Genomic DNA, 17,834 nt, shown 5'->3' on the forward strand with positions numbered 1-17,834 from the left:
TCAGCTTGTATGACACCCAGAATCTCTAGCTTTGTGGTACATGAATAGAATCTTGGAAGTCTGAAAGGGTATCTCGTTCCCTCACCCCTTTAATAGTCCAAAATATTAGGGAGGGTCCCTTGTGAGAGGATATACACAGTCACTTTCCTGCAGTAGAATCAGCTGATCTGGTCCGCTCTTCCTCTTCTTTCCCAAGGCACATCCTCACCTGCCATTAGCAAACTCAAAAGGCTGAGACGCTTTAGATGCCGTACAAAATTTACAGAACAGGCACCAAGACTATAAGGTAGTTTTACAGAGAAGTCTGTATTCAGCTCATCTCTCCAGGAAAGAGGTATATAACGGTATATATTTCACAATAGAGATTTTGTTCTGCTGCAGCAGGTAGAATTCCAGAGTTTCTTCCCAGACTTACGTCAAAGGCGGTGGGTTCCAATGGCTCTTGAGTTGTGTTAATTCAATGCGGTTTCTAGGAAGGATGGGAGAAGCGGCGTCAGAATGCAATTCACTGTTGCCTCATCCTTCCCCTCTGGGGACCAGTGGACCCAACCCAAACATCCTACGTCATTGGCAGGGGTCTTCAAACGTGGCCTTTTTATGACTTGTGGGCTTCAACTCCCAGAGTTGAAGTCCACGTGTCATAAAAGGGCCACGTTTGAAGACCCCCCGTCATTGGGTGTGGACAGCCTTTGACCCAAGTCTAACTTCATGGCAATGTAGTGAAAGCAGGCTGAGCTGAGGACATGCTGACTCTATACAACCACCAAAAACGTGGTTGCAGGGAAGGTTTTTTCCCCCACTGAGGAGATTCCCACTCATTGGCTGAGGTTCAAGACACACAGGATTGGCTATATCGCAACAAACCAGTTCTGATGGTAGGAAAATGCCAGCCTTTTTCTCCTTCTCAGGAATAGCAATATTGCAACTACTCCAGCGTGGCCTATAACTTTTCCCCCAGAAAGGCTGTGGATTAGGGGGTCTTCAAACTTGGCCCTTTTATGATTTGTGGACATCAACTCCCAGAATTCCTCAGCCAGCGTGCCTGGCTGAGGAATTCTGGGAGTTGAAGTCCACAAGTCATAAAAGGGCCAGGTTTGAAGACCCCCTGCTGTGGAAGGTCCCTCTCTGCCTGGTAGCCCCTCAGACTGATTGTGTTTGACAAGAACGGTAATTTTCCATAATCAATGGAAGAGAAAAGAGCAAACGTCAGTTGTGGGAAAATTGGGAATCCCTGTTTGAAACTAGATATGGTTTTATTTTGAGAAGTTGGAAAGACAGGGACTGTTAAAAAATACTTCCTCTTAGTAGAACAAGGTGGTAGGGTTCAATGAGGTTAATTTTTTAAAAGAAACCCCCCCCCGGCAAAGAAAGAGCAATGTGATTCAGAGAAACCTCAGACACAAAACAAGAGTGGTTTGGGGTATTCATTTCCACAAATAACCTTTATGAACACAGAGATTAATCACTTGTTATCTTTCTCCTCTGATGTTTTTTTTTTAAAAAAAGAATACACGACAATATTCTTTGCTCAAGTTTTGTCCCGATTCTTCCATCTTTGGAAGATTGGTCTACAAGGCATTCCTGTAAGGACCAATGTGGCCTCCTCCCCCACCCCCCACCCAAAGCTCTGCAATCTTGGCTTACAACTGTGGCTAAGAATTAACACTGACCTCTAAGGAGATTCAGCCCTTTCACTAACTACTTTTGTATGACGCTCCCTGATTTTTTGTACTTCTCTTCATCTGCTCTCCTTTCCTTCTCGTCCTGTGGATAAAGGGGAGACTTGTGAAAGGGTAAAGAACAAAGGTTCTCCTTCAGATCAAAAGCTGGTCTCCATTTCCAAATTCTTTCTTACAAATTCTGTCCTAACCCTGAAGAATAGATGTTTGGAGGTTGTGCTACTTATGCAACATATGACGAACTGTTGAAGGAACTGGCTATGTCCAATCTAGTGAAAAGGACTGGGGGTAACATGATAGCAGTGGCCCAATATTTGAGGGGCTGCTACAAAGAAGAGGTGTGTGTTTGTGGGGGGGGGGGTCAACCTATTCTCCAAAGCACCAGAAGGCAAGACGAGAAACAATGGATGGAAACTAGTCAAGGAGAGAAGCAACTTAGAACTAAGGAGAAATTTCCTGACAGAACAGTTAACCAGTGGAAAGGCTTGCCTTCAAAAGTTGTGGGTGCTCCATCATCACTGGAGGTTTTAAGAAGAGACTGGACAGCCACTTGTCTGGATTGGTACAGGGCAGTGATGGCGAACCTTTTAGAGACCGAGTGCCCAAACTGCAACCCAAAACCACTTATGTATCCTCGGGTGCCGGGTGGGCGTGGCCCATTGGGTGGGCGTGGCCCATTGGGTGGGCGTGGCTGTGGTGATAACAGCAGACTGGATGGGACTAAAAAGTTCAATCAATCAATTCCAACTTTGCGAGATCCTTTTTTTCCCCCGCGAGAAGTTGAAATTGATTGATTGATTGAATCATAGGTTCGCCACCACGGACTTAGGGTTAGGGTTAGGTCACCATGAACCCAAAGAGCAAAATGGACATTTGCCAACAAATTTGGAGTGCTTTTGTATGGTTAGGAGGGCACTGACTTTTCTAGGCTGCCCTATGTTTCCTGGTAAAATACATGGGAACATCCCATTGGAGGAAAATCCCACTTAGGGTCTCCTGCTTGAGCAGGGGTTGAACTAGAAGACCTCCAAGGTCCCTTCCAATTCTGTTATTCTGTTATTCTGCTGCAGTGATGGACACTGTCCCATCCCTAATGCTGGAGGAAGGTTCAGCTCCCTGTTTGGTTGACTTCAATGTGAAACCATGTTTCATCTAAAAAAGCAAACCATCTTGGATGGTTCTAGACATGGGTACCACCTCTGAAGCCACCTAGAAGTTTTATCTGGCCTTCCCTCCTTGTCTGTTTTCTGTTGTTTGTGTCCACTGCTCACCGGAAAAATATCATGAATTACGAACGAGGACGGCGATCGGTCAAACCCAAGGTCGTTTTCAAGCTGACGAGTGTTGTAATTCTGCTTGTCTCGCCCCCAGTTCTTGGCAGAGTCCACCAGCTGTACCAAAGAAGAGAGATGCTTACAGGCTTAGAGCCTCAATTATGACATACAGCAGATGCTTTAGCATTTGATGGTTGACCACCAGGAGTACGTTAAGGAGCTGGACAAGGAATTGAGAGATGGTAAGATCTGGCCTTCTCTCATCTCTTCACAGCACAACCCACTGCACAAATTGTTATCGGGGGTAGGGGAAATAGGAGGAATAGGATTATGAACGTTGCTGGTAAGCTGTCCAAATAAAGGCAGGATATAAATCGAATTAACAAATAAACTATCATCAGCATTGGCCAAGTGCCCAAACTTAGAAGAACTCATTTTTGAATTTGCCTCCGAGCTTTGCCAGGCAGAATTTAGCTATGAGCCATAAACTGAAGACACTAAGAGTTAGCACCAGTTATACATCAATGGTCTGTTTCAGCACTGCTCCATGTCAGCAACTTTACCATGGGTGGACTCCCAGAATTCCCTAGTCAGCAAAGGCTTCTAGGAATTGAAGTCCCCGCAATCCTAAAGTTGCTGATGTTGAGAAACGCTGCTCTGTCTGAGCACATATGAAGAGGGGTTGGATTTCATTCTGGATTCCAAGGAACATCTGGGGAGGGATCATCCCAAAACTTCGTGCCAGCGAGATGACAATTACCTGGTGTTCCAAGGCAAGGATGCGTGCCTCAGCCTTCTCCAGTTTTGAAATCAATGAGAGCTTTTCTGAGCTGGATGAAAATGTGTCCTGGGGGAACATCAATAAGGGTCTGTTGTTCACAGATGGAGGAGAAAGTCAAGAAATACAAATAAAGACTAGTGTGGTTTGGGGTTACAAAGGGCCCGTCTATTCGGTTAAAGGAATCAGCTGGTGGGGAAAGTATCCACTGGAGACCAGAAGTTCTGGGTGCTCCAACATTGGAGGTTTTAAAGAAAAGATTGGACAACAATTTGTCTGGAATGGTAGAGGGTCTCCTGCTTGAGGGAGGAAGGTGGGCTAGAAGACCTCCAAGGTCCCTTCCAGCCTTGTTCTGTTATTCTGTATGACTGCCTTTTGGATCAGACCCATCAGGAGCACCATCAAATGAACACAGGCAGTTGATACATGGGACAGTTAGGGACATAGGTCGGCAGTTTGGCGGGTCGAATCCCGAGTGCCGCGTAGCAGAGTGAGCGCCTGTTACTCGTCCCAGCTTCTGCCAACCTAGCAGTTCGAAAACACGTAAAAATGCAAGTAGAAAAATAGGGACCACTACGGTGGGAAGGTAACAGCGTTCCGTGTGCCTTTGGCGTCTAGTCATGCCGGCCACATGACCACGGAGACGTCCTCAGACAAGCGCTGGCTCTTCGGCTTTGAAACGGAGATGAGCACCGGCCCCTAGAGTCGGAAACGACTAGCACGTGTGTGCGGGGGAACCTTTACCTTTTTTTTTTACATGTAGACAGACAGAAGTGGGAGAAGGAAGAAATAGAAGATACTTGTCAGGTGATACATAGAGATGACAAACCAGATAAAGATATGGATGGAAGGAAGGAAGGAAGGAAGGATGGATGGATGGATGGATGGATGGATGGATTAATGGAAGGAAGGAAGGATGGATATACTTATAAAGAGGTATAAAAAGTAAAGAGAAGAGAGGAAAGGAGAGGAAAAAGAGAAATGGTTATTGAGTCTTACTGGTAATGCTTGCTGTTGCAATATGATGGGTGAACGAAAAGTATTCCCCAGTTCATCCCGTAGCCTCATGTTCTCCATCAATAGGGTGGAGTAGACATCTTTGGAGCTATTGTCACCTGAGAACAGGTCAGGTATGGGATGATCAACAACAACAACAACGAAAAGAGACAGAAGGAAAGAGCTTCGTGAGTACCAAGAATCTCTTCTCTACTTGGGAGCAGAAATACTCAACCATCTCGTTCAGGATGGCAGCCAAATCTCCTGGGAAGGAATAACAGAAGATCTGCTGTACTTGTGGCTTACTTACCTGCCGTTTTGGTTAACTCTCCAAATGAGGCTTCTTTGATCCGTTCCTTCATCTTCCCTTCCAGCATCCTCTCCATCCTCTCGATTACCTTTTGTGGAAACGGATGAGCATGACTGTCCAGGAAAAGGCCCCTTCCCCACACCTTGACGGTACCAGAGAGTAGCCCTACACCTTTTCCTGCTGTCTGACGGCATCTTCAAGAGTTTGCATCCTGGCGATCTTGGCTTGATATTTTCGAAGCACTATCTGCTGTTGTTGGTGAGCTTTCTGCAACATCACCAGGTCTTTTTCTCGGTCATTTTTCTGCAGGAAGAAAAAAATAAAGTGAGAGGAGAGAAATTCCTCAGTCTGGGAGAGCCAGAACTAATTCAGCAGCCTAGGTTGGGGACAAAAATTATCCATAAATGAAGACTTTGTTGTCCTGTCAAGCAGTTGAGAAGGCCAGAGCAATAAAAGATGCAGCAAAAGGGAATCAGCCCCAAGAACACTTTACCCGAATCAATTCGTTTTGCAGTCTTTGTATCCGATCCTTCATCCGGGCCATCTCGCGAGCCCCAGAAGATAATTTTTGCTTGAGGACCACTGAGAACAACAACAACAACAACAACAAAGGCAAAAACTCCAATGAAGGTAGTCAGAATTCTTCTCCCAACCCAATGATGGAAGTCATAGGATGACATGTGGCAATCTTGCCATTTAGGTATCCAACGTTAACTTTTTGCAAGGAGACCACCTTGGCCTGGATGGATGTGAGACACATTTTCAAAGAAAATGAAGACTTCTGGGTTGCTCTGGTTCCTTTCCTTTTAAGTAGACCCTCTCCCTCCCCCTCCCCCCGCCATTTTCTGAATGGGCCGAAAAGGAGGAGACAATTCTCTTACATATTCTGTCGACTATTTCCGCCTTGGTCATAACATCCAGATCAATGTCCTGGAGAAGAGCGCGGCCAATATCTTCATGCAAGGCAAGGTTGCGTCTCAACGCACTGTTTTCCCTCTCCAGTGTGGAAATATGTTGGCGCAAAGACACAATGTCATCCGCCATTTTTTTCAGGGCTGTGCGGTAATTGTCTATTTCCTAAGGAAGACAGGAAAGTAGGAAGTAAGATGGAGGAGGAAAGAAGGAAAGAAGGAAGGAAGGAGAGAAGAATGAAGGAAGGAAGATGGAGAGAGAGGAAGGGAAGAAGGAAAGAAGAAAAGGAAAGAAGGAAGGAAGGAAGGAGAGAGGAAAAATGGGAGGGAGGAAGGAAAGAAGGAGGGAAGGAAAGAAGGAGAGAAGAAGGAAGATGGAGAAAGGGAGGAAGGAAGAAAATAAAGGGACAAATTAACAGCATGAACAAAAGGGAAAAAAGTGCCATCTAATTAATTCTTGATAGCAATATGAAATTAATTTAATCCTTAACCTTGTGTTTAAATCCAGACTAGATAGCATAGTGCTTCCTCAGTGCTAAGGGTATAAAAATGCAAACTCGGCTTCTGAGCGCAGATTCATTTCTCACTGGAAATTCGCTGTTGCCTAGAATTAGTCTGCAATGGCGTTTCTGTGGCGGGGTTTTCTGGGAAGGAAAAGAACGCTGCGAAAGTTCAGCTTGCTGCGGTTGCTGAATGAGAGCCTCTAAAAATTGCCTTGAGCTGAACATCAAGTCAACCAACATCCTTCGATTTTTTGACTCTTTGGCTGATGCGACAGCCTTGTAGAAGAACAGCGGTGAGGCCGGGGAGACCTCTCCTTGGACCAGGCTGGTGACCTTCTCCGATCTCAACCTTGCCCGAGCCTTCAACAGGACGTCAAGAGATAAGGCTGGTTTATTTGTTTAAAGACCAAGGAGATTGATTTCAAGGAATTTATGGGCCTGATGCCTCCTTTCCTGCTCTTTGGGACACAGGATGAGCCATGGGGGATGGTTGGGTTCAGTGTCACCCCGTCAAGCTGGCACAAGGCTTGGGCATCCCAGCAATCTTCCTGGGTGTCTTCCAGAGAGAAACTGACGCATGTACAGAATGCTGCTGATGTTGGCACAGCCTTGTCCCCGACTGGCTGTCAAGAGATGTATGTCATGGATCCACCTTTTTTTCCCTTCTTTCTCTTCATTTTTTGGCCCAGGACCACGTGGTTCTGCTGAACAGTCACCATCAGCTGGGAAGATGAGAAACAGACAAGGACACCCCAATGTTTGCAAGGCTTGGAGGAAGGTTAAGCAGCTTGACGGAGGCCTCAACTAGTGGATTTTGAAATGGCTCAAATATAGAAACTATCGAAATTCCTTTCACCCCAGAGGAGAAAATTAGAGTCAAATGTGCAATTTGCTACTGAAATACTCCTTATGGAACAATTGTTTGAAGACCTCTCTTCTTTCATGCCCTTCTTTTCAGTCTGAGTAAAGAACTCAGAGTACTGTCTTATGTGTAAGCACTGTATATTTATCCATGTTTTTCTGGCTGCAGTATTATTCTCATCTTCTCTACGACCCTTTCTTATTGGTATTATTATTATTATTATTACTCTATTGTTTTGCATACAGAGAGCTTCTGCATCCAAGACCAATTCCTTGTGTGTCTAATTACCCTTGGCGAAATAAAGCATTCTTCCCTTCCCTTCCCTACTCTTTTCTTTTCTTTTCTTTTCTTATTCTACAATCTGTTCTCTTCTCTTCTCTTCTCTTCTCTTCTCTTCTCTTCTCTTCTCTTCTCTTCTCTTCTCTTCTCTTCTCTTCTCTTCTCTTCCCTTCCCTTCCCTTCCCTTCCCTTCCCTTCCCTTCCCTACTCTTCCTTTTACTGTTCTGTTCTATTCTATTCTATTCTATTCTATTCTATTCTATTCTATTCTATTCTATTCTATTCTATTCTATTCTATTCTATTCTAATTCCTATTCCTATTCCTATTCCTATTCCTATTCCTTTTCCTATTCCTACTTCTATTCTATTCTATTCTATTCTATTCTATTCTATTCTATTCTATTCTATTCTATTCTATTCTATTCTATTCTATTCTATTCTATTCTATTCTATTCTATTCTATTCTATTCTATTCCTATTCCTATTCCTATTCCTATTCCTATTCCTACTTCTATTCTGTTCTGTTCTGTTCTGTTCTGTTCTGTTCTATTCTATTCTCAGTTTTGATTTCACAGTTGTGAACATCATCTTGTTGTTTTGAGCACATTTTGTGGACAACCCTGACAATAAACAAAGCCGATCATATCTACTCCAGCCAAGAGCGGTTCGGTTGAATTCTTCTCTTCTCTTTTGGCTTTTCCACTCTTTCTTTCTTACTTTCCTTCACAGCCTTTTTACTTAACTGAGTCAAACTTGCTTTTCTGTGCTTTCAGATCTTTTGTGTGTGTGTGTGTGTGTGTGTGTGTGATCCAACACTGGAGGTTTTCAAGAAAAGACTGGGCAACCATTGGTCTGAAATGGTACAGGGTTTCTACTTGAGCAGGAGGATGGGCTAGATGGCCTCCAAGGTCCCTTCCAACTCTTGTTATTCTGGTTTTGTTTTAACCAACCTGCTAAGTTACTTTCTTGCTGCAGAGGGCAGCATTTTATATCTCATTCCAATTTTTTTTAAAAAATCTTTCAAGTGGTTCTCTGATAGTTTTGCAAATGCCAAGGGCAAGACATACAGCAGGATTAGAACCGTGCCATTAATCAGCTTGGCAGTTCCTTCAAGTCAGAGGGGAAGGATTAGTTTTGTCAAGCATTTTGCTTTTCTCCTCCTCCTTCCTGAAAAGCGCTCTGTAGCTTGCTCGTGGCAGCTGTGAAAAAGGGGTAGACGTTTTTGATGGATTGTAAAATTGAGGGAAGTCCATTTGTTATGCTGATCAACTTCTCAAAAGCACAAAAAAATAACAACCCAAAGATTAAAACGGATGGAAGGAAGAGCAAAATATTGTAATACATTAAATATTAATGATTGATGAATTATTATTATTATTATTTCTAATTATATTTGCCTTACCAGATCTTGGATCTCTTCAATGACTGGTCTGAAAAATTAGCAAAAAAATTTAATTTACTTTTTTTCTTTTTCTTTTCTTGATCACATGTTTATTTTGATCTGTTTCTTTAGCAGCTTGCAAAGCAGAAGGGGGGGGGGAAGCTGCATAAAGTTCCTTATTTCTATACCATTCCTGCTAATGCATACACATTAATCAGTCAATTAAGTATTGTTGCATTCCGTAGCGTACGTTTTTGGCGAGCAATTTTCGACATGTATGCGTGGCGCCTGGCGCACCTGGTATAGTTTTGTGCAATGTAAAACTGTAAATGCAGTACAGGCGGTCCTTGGCTTATGACCAGAAGGGAGCCCAAAACATCCGCTGCTAAGTGGCACATTTGTTCATTGAATTTTGCCCCATTGTATGACCTTTCCTGCCGTAATTGTTAAGCGAATCACTGCAGTTGTTAAGTTAGCAACACAGTTGTTAAGCATATCTGCTACTGTTCTGCAAGGCCCACGGGCTAAGACAGGACCTACCGGTTGTCATTCCCAGGCAGGATCTTGGCTACAGCATCAGGTAATGGAAACCTCTGGTTTTGCATCTGTGAAACAAGAAGCAGATGGTCGCTCTCAAAATGTAGAAATTAAGGGATGAAGGGAGGGAGGAAGAAAGGGAGGGAGGGAGGGAGGGAGGGGGAGAGGGAGGGAGGGAGGAAGGAAGGAAGGAAGGAAAAATGAGGGAGAGAGAGAAAAAGAAAGGAAAAATGAGAGAGGGAGGGAGGGAGGAAGGAAGGGGGAAGGGAGACAGGGAGGGAGGGAGGAAGGAAGGAGAGAGAGGAAGGAAGGAAACGTTTGGCCCTTCAATTGCGTAATTCCCTATCATTCAACAGACTTCTTTGTGTGAACAGGTCTGCCTTCTGCTGCATAGGGGTGGGGGGGAAATACCTAGGTGCCACCTGAGAGCTGAGGAATCCTTGGTTACTCACTGTTGAGGAGAACGGCCGGTAGTACAAGGCCATTTGCAGAAGCTAAGCAGCCCAGATCTAGGGAATCCTTCAGGATACTTCTTCCCGCTTTCTCCTGCCTTTGCAAGCGTGACTGATCCAGCTTCCGTCCCGGTTGCCAGGTGCCTGTCATTTCCGAATGACCACACCCAAGGAAACCACAGGCGCTCCAGAAGAACAAAGCAAACAGGTGCGCTGGCATTTCCTCAAGCAGAAATGCCCAGGTAAACGTTGGCATGGACTAATTCCAGGCAGGATGGCTTATTACGACAAGGAAGATCTCTCGGCGCTTAAACTTAAAAGAGGGGATCTGCAGCCTGGCTGGCGGTGAGAAGGGAGGGAGGGAGAAAGGATCTAGCAGGGAGCAGAGTGATCCAGAAGCTTGGATCCGCTTTCAAGGAATCTGCCGTCCTCTCTTTTGCATTCCGCTAACGGCTGTTGCTATAACAGACCCAGCTTCTCTTAGCAACTAGGCTGTAAGCAAAAGACCGCAGAGAGTGACAGGAAAGCAACAGCAGGTGGATGGTGGACTACCAGGTGGTGACAAGAATACAGGAGACCTATCAGTCACGGAAAACACTTTCCCCTCAGCCACGGACAGGAGGGAGACCCCAGAGATGAGACTCCTTCCCCCCCCTGCAGCGATTCCCAATTCCACTTGGCAGTTTTCATGGCTCCGATTTGTGCAAGCGTCTTAGCAAAAAAAAACACAACAAACGACTTTGCAAATGAGGCTTTAGCCTTCGTGGGCCACTTCACAAAGAGGCAAGAGTTATAGAGAGAAGGACAGGATCCCAAATATCTTACAGGACACTTGTGAATCCGATCGGAATCGGTGGCTCCACGAATCCATGAAACAGACCAGGGTTTCTCAACCTGGGCAGCTTGAAAACGGGTGGACTTCGATTCCCAGAATTCCCCAGACATCTAGAAAGCTAGATGCTGCTATGGTTTGTACTCACCTCTGTCAGGTCAAAGTAGGAAGACGTACGGTCTGGTTCGATGTAGGACTCCTTAAAAATGAAAAAATATCGATTTTCGGTCATTGTTTTCCAAAGACAGTGTTCAAGGGAAGGAGGGAAGGGGAAGCACGTAGTGTATGGTTATTAATAATATTTATTTATTTATTTATTTATTTATTTATTTATTTATTTATTTATTTATTTATTTATATACCGCCCTTCTCCCGGAGGACTCAGGGTGGTGTACAGAGCAACAAAGTAAGAATACTAATATTAATATTAATTTTAATATTAAATTAATTAATATTAATAATATTAATTAATAAATATTAATATTAAAGAATATTAATAAGCAGAAGGTGATGATTAGAAATTGGTCCTGCTTTCCATTTTTTTTGCTTGACCTTTTTATTAGTTTATAATATAAAATACAAAAATACAAAAGCAAATCATTGGAAAAGCCGGGGTGGGAAAAGGGAAGAGAAAAGTGTGGAAAAGAAGGGAAAAAGAAAGAAAAGGCATTGACTTCCAACTCCCTTTGGTGCAGTAGAATAAGATAATAGCATCAAATCTCAGCTTTTTACTTTTACATCATAGTATAAACTAGCCATTTCTAGGGAGGGAGGGAGGAAAAGGGAGGCAGAGAGGAAGGAAGGAAGGAAGGAAGGAAGGAAGGAAGGAAGGAAGGAAGGAAGGAAGGAAGGGAAGGGAAGGGAAGGAGAAAGGGGGAGAGGGAGGGAGGAAGGAAGGAAGGAAGGAAGGAAGGAAGGGGAAGGGAAGGAGAAAGGGGGAGAGGGAGGGAGGAAGGAAGGAGGGAAGGTAGAAAGGAAGGTTTTATAACCAAAGGAAGATTTATTTCCAGGTGAAATATTGTATGGGTGGGCAAAGCTGAGCCGATAGTTAATTACGTCCTACTAGGATCCCCTGAGTAGCTCAGTCTAGGAGAGTTGAAGACCAGGCTGTTTTGTTGGTGGGGAACACACACATCTATATTAGCTATACAAGCAAGGCAAACAGGTGCAAAATCCAGTTCATGTCCTAACCCTTTGAAGTGGGATTCACATCAAATGCTGGGGTGACATAAAAGATGACACACACACACACCCATTAGTTCGCAGGCCACGTCTGAAGCCACAAGGCGATAAAACCCAACTCCATTCGAGGAGAACGGGCAAGGCTGCCAAAAATCAAACCACACGGCTCCTTGATGGTTATTGCCAAGGATTAAAAAGCTTTTATTTTCACTAGCCGGCAGTTTATCTTCGCTCTGTCTGCAACTGGGTGGTTTTTTTTTCAAAAATCCCATTTTCCCTTTTCCCTTCACACAAGCCTTTCATACGGGATTGAAAAAGGATCTTTCTCCAGCTCAGCTCCCCCCCTCCCTCCCACCTTTCCTATCTTGGTTTGTTGGCTGATTGGTTGGTTTGTTTTGCAAACAGATTTGGGGGTCTTTGCTGTCAGCAGGATGGGTTTTCAACCAGTGGAACTTATTTATCTCCCAGTGGCTTGAAAGGAACATTTGGGAGTTGGAAAAACTGTAAGTCCTGATAAGGAAGCCACGGAGTGCAAATAAAATGTGGAAATACAGAACTTATGTCATTCTATCCCCCTTTGACTCAACCTTCCTATAATATCAGGGGCATGTTTTCAACTATAGTCTGAAACATAAAACCAGCCAAGTATGTTAGTCGGTGTTGTGTCCGCACAGCCTGTTTGGTGTGGGGAAAGTTTGTTGAATCATGGAGAGTGAGACATTATACAGGTATATTAATAGGCCTGTCAAATTATACAGGAAGTCTTCAGTTTATAACCACAGGGGGCCCCCAGAATTTCTGTTGCTAAGCGAGTCAGTTGTTAAAAGTCAGCTTTGTCCCGCTTTACAACTTTTCTTGCCACAGTTGTGAATCGCTGCAGTCGTTAAATGAGTAACCCAGTTGTTAAGTGAATCTGGCTTCCCCCCATTGACTTTGCTTGTCAGGAGGTCGCAGTGACCCCCGGGGACACTGCGACAGTCGTAAATACGAGTCAGTTGCCAAGTGTCTGAATTTGGATCACGTAATCATGGGGATGCTGCAAGGGTCGTCAGTGTGAAAAACGGTCCTGAGTCACTTTTTTCCAGTGCCGTTGTAAGTTTGAACAGTCACTAAACAACACTTGTAAGTTGAGGACCACTTGTATAGGGGTCAGCATCTTCTCAAATTCCCCTAAAGAAATTTCTCCAAAGTTTAGCTTCTTCTAAAGCTTTGCTCATTCTGTTTCCCCCAATTGTTGGCTTCTCCACTATCCTATTGAGGAAGCTTTTAACATCCAGCCAGATTCTCCCCTCATAATCTTAGCCTCACTCCCCTTGCCATCTAGGGCAGCAGAGGAGAAAGATGGGTCTCCTGTGAGAGGGAGGGGCTGGTGACAAGCTGACCGTGATTAGTGTCTTCTCAAACACTTAGAATCTAAGAATGGCAGGTGGTGATTTGGGTCTTGAAGCAGAGGAGCATAATAAGCAATGCCGAAGCACATCCTGGTACATTAATCAACCTTTCAAGCAAGTGGCCTTCCGTGGTAAATCTTGCCTTGTGTGCATCTTATGCTTCCGTGGCTTTTAATTACAAGCACCATCTCCAGCTTCTCCTTGGAGACAGGACCGTAATTGCTTGGGAATGAGAGTTGATCATGAGAATTGACCCGATGGCCTTTCTAGAGCCATTAGGCCAGGACAACTTAGAGCAAGGGGTGGACCTGGGCTGTGCCTCGCATGGGGATATTTAGGAATTAACCTCACGCAGAAGGACACGGTGTTTTAACGAGGGCCACCAATCATCCGTTAAGATAGTTGGCATTTCAGGAGCTTCTTAGGATATTGCCTACAGGATGTTAACAGAATAGCAGAGTTGGAAGGGGCCTTGGAGGTCTTCTAGTCCTTGATTAGTTTCCCTCCATTGTTTCTTATCCTGCCTTCTGGTGCTTTGGAACATAAGTTGACCCCCTCCTCTTCTTTGTGGCAGCCCCTCAGATATTGGAACGCTATATAAATGTTCTATTTTCCATCTTCTAAAGTGATAGACTTTTTTATCCTATGAGATAGAAGATCTGGAGAAGAATTTATGGGTTCAAAATTGGGATTCTTATTAAGAATTCAGCAGCTTTCCCTCCCTTTCCAACACTCACGAGTTTGAGTAGCCAAAACTGCACAATTCGTGGCCAAAGAGGGAAGCCTCGTAACACGAAGGAATCCAACATTTGTGAAACTGCAAAATATTTGGAAGAAGGGCTTAAATGGGATAAACTCAAAACTACTTCATAAAGTCAAAAGTATGACTAGTAGTCAAGGACTGTTAGCTAAGTGTTGGAGGAGAAGGTTACCAGAAGATTGCAAGCAGCTGCCCCACAGTACACTACGACATCTGCTGTGGTCCAACTTACTCACAGGACGAGGCTGAATGTCATTTGTGGGAATTTTACCCACAGAGGAACTGGGTGAAATCTCCTTAATTCTAATTAATGAGTCAAGCATCCAAAATCAATTGCAAATTTCATGGGTTGGATTCCAATCTTGGTCATCGGTGGGAGAAACAAACCTTGAGGTTTTGAGACTGAACAGCTGCGGGGTGCTGGAAGGGTAAATTTCTTAACATTAAATCAATTTGCCTTCCCTTGTCGGAACATGCCTCCTTTGTGAATTGCCCATCTCATCTGCTTCTCTATTCACCCAGGTAGAAGTCAACTGCAATTAATCCTTCTTTATCTGATTCAACTAGAGGTGAACTCTAGTTATTTACAAACGGTCTTCCAGATAAGCAAGGAAGGGGAAAATATATATGTATATGCTTATACATAGATGCTTGGGAATGCCACCATATAGTCTCCCGTCACATTGCTATTCAATTTGAGAGTTAATTGGATTGTAACGAAAAGCATTTAATCTCCCCAGAAGCTGGTTTAATAGAGATGCGCCAGCCCTCTCCGTGACTTGCTTCCCCATTCGAAAGGGGTGATTTTTAAGCAGGCCAAGGAGATGGTCATCGCCATCAGGGTGTGTAGTCCCAGCTGCCAAATGCTGATAGGATATTGAGCAAGACAATAAAAGCAGACAGATTACACAGGCAAGCCCTCTGAACAGACAAGCATTTAACCAGTTTGGGTCAGCCTGTTTTCCAGAGATAAGGAGGCAGGCTAGAAAATTGAAATAACGCCATTCCACCACCAGGATTTCCAAGCGCTGCATTTTGCAAGTGGGGGCAACTTTCCAAGGACTTCCCCACCCACCATCTTTAATTGAGCATCTTCAAAGGCACCAAAGAGAAACTCAGGAAGTGTCCATCCCTTCCACAATCACAAAATAGCAGGCCACCTTTTCAATCTAGGATGCAAAGAAGAGGTGAAAGGACACACAGGCACACAACCCCGGCTGACTTTTTCAGAGGATGTCACGCTCTTCTTTGTCTCTATATAAAGCAAGGGTCCCCAACCCCTGGTCCGTGGACCAGTATGGGGCCACGGCATGCCAGCAACCGGTCCACACAAACAAGCGAAACCCCATCTGTGGGATGCAGGCAGCACACAAAACCATGCACTCTCCGGTCCGTGGAAAAACCTCTCTCCACGGAACCGGTCCCTGGTGCCCAAAAGGTTGGGGACCTCTGGGGTAAAGGGCTCCCTAGCATTATGAAACCCTCTACCATTTTGGACAAATGGGCATCCAATTGCTTCTTTAAAAGAAGAGGCAGACTTTGAGAAAGAACGTTGCTTGAATAACCAGTAGGATACGGACTTCAAGCCACGCCATACTTAATAGCAGGAGCCATAAATAGGAAAATTGAAAAGGTCCTACTTATTGTTTTAAAGTGGAATGGAATTTGGAACTGGGTTATTTAGTTCTGCTACCAATCACTGGTTGATTTGTTCGTTGCGTTTATATATGAGAACACTCAAGGCAGCTTTCCAAAGGGCTTCGGCTGATTTTTAGCCCCAGAACTCATTTCTGGGAAATGGGTTGTAAATGGGAATTTAATTGACCCAAGGAGCTGTGGTTTGATGGAGATTGGGAGGTGGGTCCCCACAGTCCAAGGTGGGCAGCTTAATTGAGCCCCACTAAAAGTACCTGGTCTGACCAAAAGCATCTTTTTGGGTTGTTGTTTTTTTAATGCTGCTGTTTAATTAATGACCAGGCTTAAATCATTCTACTTTGGACACAGGAAAGGCGGAGATAGCGAAGCACTTCTGAAAAACCTGGCCAAGAAAATGGCAGAGACTTGTCCAGGCAGTTGCCAAGAGGGAAAAACTAATCTGAAGGCACCCAAATAATGTAATTAGTCCTCGGCTTACAGCCACAACTGAGCTCAACATTTTTGTTGCTAAGTGAGACATTTGTTAAGTGAGTTTGTTCCCGTTTTATAACGCTGCTTGCCAGAGTTAAGTGAATCATCGCGGATGTTAAGTAACACGGTTGTTAAGTGAACCTGGCTTTCCCTGGTGACTCTGCTTGTCAGAAGGTCGCAAAAGGAGATCACGTAACCCCGGGACACTGCGACCATCGTAAATATGAGTCAGTTGCCAAGCATCTGCATTTTGTGGGGATGCTGCAATGGTCCGAAGTATGAAAAATGGTCATCAGCCACTTTTTTCATTGTCGTCGTAAATTCGAACGGTCGCAAAACAAGCTGTTGTTAAGTCAAGGTTTGAGCCATTCAACGGGGACATGTTCTTATGGTGGATTTGGTTAATGAAGAAAGAAAGGAATTAAAATACTAAATCATTGTTCCATTTGTCTGTCTGTCTCTTGTTTGTCTGTCACTCTTCAGCCCTGCCTGTCTGTTTCGATTTGGCCATCCTATTCTGCTTGGCTTAGGATTCTAATTAGCGGCAACAATTGAGGTTTGTCAATGAGTTAGCTATAACAACTACTAATGAGCTTCTTTCACTGGGGCTGCTAATTAGCACTTCAAAAGCTCTGTTTGGCTTGTGGAATTAGCTGCACATCATTCAGCAATCAAGTGTTTTGTGACAAACGCAACAAGGTTTTTGAAGCAAGGCTGAATGGGCGGGATGCTTTCAAATTACTATGGCACACAATCTCTTCATTGTGCGTGTGTGTTTTTGCAGGAAGCAAACCAAGAGCCTAAATGGACTCCAGAAGATGGTAAAGGACAGGAAGGCCTGGAGGAACGTTGTCCATGGGGTCGCAATGTGTCGGACATGACTTTGCAACTAACAACAACAACATCCAGTATCTCTCTCTCTCTCTCTCTCTCTCTCTCTCTCTCTCTCTCTCTCTCTCTCTCTCTCTCTATATATATATATATATATATATATATATATATATATATATATATATATATATATATATATATATATATATATATATATATATATATATATATATATATATATATATATATATATAGTCTCCTTTTGTAGGAAAAAAACAAGGGAGCCATGGAGAAGAAAATTCTGTACTCCGAACCCTGCGTTTTTTATTTGAATACTAAGCCAGTTTTGGAGGGAGGGTGGAAATACGTTATGCAAAGCAAAAATGATTGTCTCTCATGTATACCTCACTATTCTTGGCTGAGTATTCATTTCTTTAAGAGGCTTGCATCTCCCTTTCCTCATTTTGAGTGAAAGAAAGGTGCAAAAGAGGCATGATCAGCCATTTTTAGAACATCTCTCCATTCAAAGTTGCGCAAGAAATTGGCCAGTGTTTCTAGGAGCATGAATTCAGTGAGCGTTCTGGGTTGGTACCGAGATGGAGACTGCTACAAAATGCAAGGGCTGCCCTTCCCTCTTTTTTTTTCCTTCCTTCCTTTCTTTTAAGTAGGCTAGATGGGGTAATCGAGCAAAAGGATGGGATATGATAGGTCTCCGAAGTTAGCAGAAGTTTTTTTTTTAAAAAAGCTAC

General features: G+C 43.9%; 1 protein-coding gene across 1 annotated transcript in view; it reads right to left on the bottom strand.

Moving 5' to 3' along the window:
- Window positions 1-191: 191 nt before the first annotated feature.
- The window catches only part of CCDC33 (coiled-coil domain containing 33), a gene marked incomplete at its 5' end in the record, with an annotated part of 84,016 nt that continues 66,373 nt past the window's right edge, over window positions 192-17,834 (bottom strand). Inside the window, 12 exons of the mRNA XM_083371477.1 lie at window positions 192-469; window positions 1,671-1,764; window positions 2,951-3,070; window positions 3,714-3,800; window positions 4,731-4,846; window positions 5,038-5,125; window positions 5,209-5,340; window positions 5,531-5,619; window positions 5,919-6,114; window positions 8,995-9,022; window positions 9,514-9,578; window positions 10,943-10,993. Of these exons, the coding sequence (XP_083227603.1) occupies window positions 1,699-1,764; window positions 2,951-3,070; window positions 3,714-3,800; window positions 4,731-4,846; window positions 5,038-5,125; window positions 5,209-5,340; window positions 5,531-5,619; window positions 5,919-6,114; window positions 8,995-9,022; window positions 9,514-9,578; window positions 10,943-10,993 (1,038 nt within the window). The 3' untranslated portion in view covers window positions 192-469; window positions 1,671-1,698. The remainder of the gene's footprint in view (window positions 470-1,670; window positions 1,765-2,950; window positions 3,071-3,713; window positions 3,801-4,730; window positions 4,847-5,037; window positions 5,126-5,208; window positions 5,341-5,530; window positions 5,620-5,918; window positions 6,115-8,994; window positions 9,023-9,513; window positions 9,579-10,942; window positions 10,994-17,834) is intronic.

This window comes from Vipera ursinii (assembly GCF_947247035.1).
Source record: "Vipera ursinii genome assembly, chromosome: 11".
Classification (NCBI taxonomy): Eukaryota; Metazoa; Chordata; class Lepidosauria; order Squamata; family Viperidae; genus Vipera; species Vipera ursinii.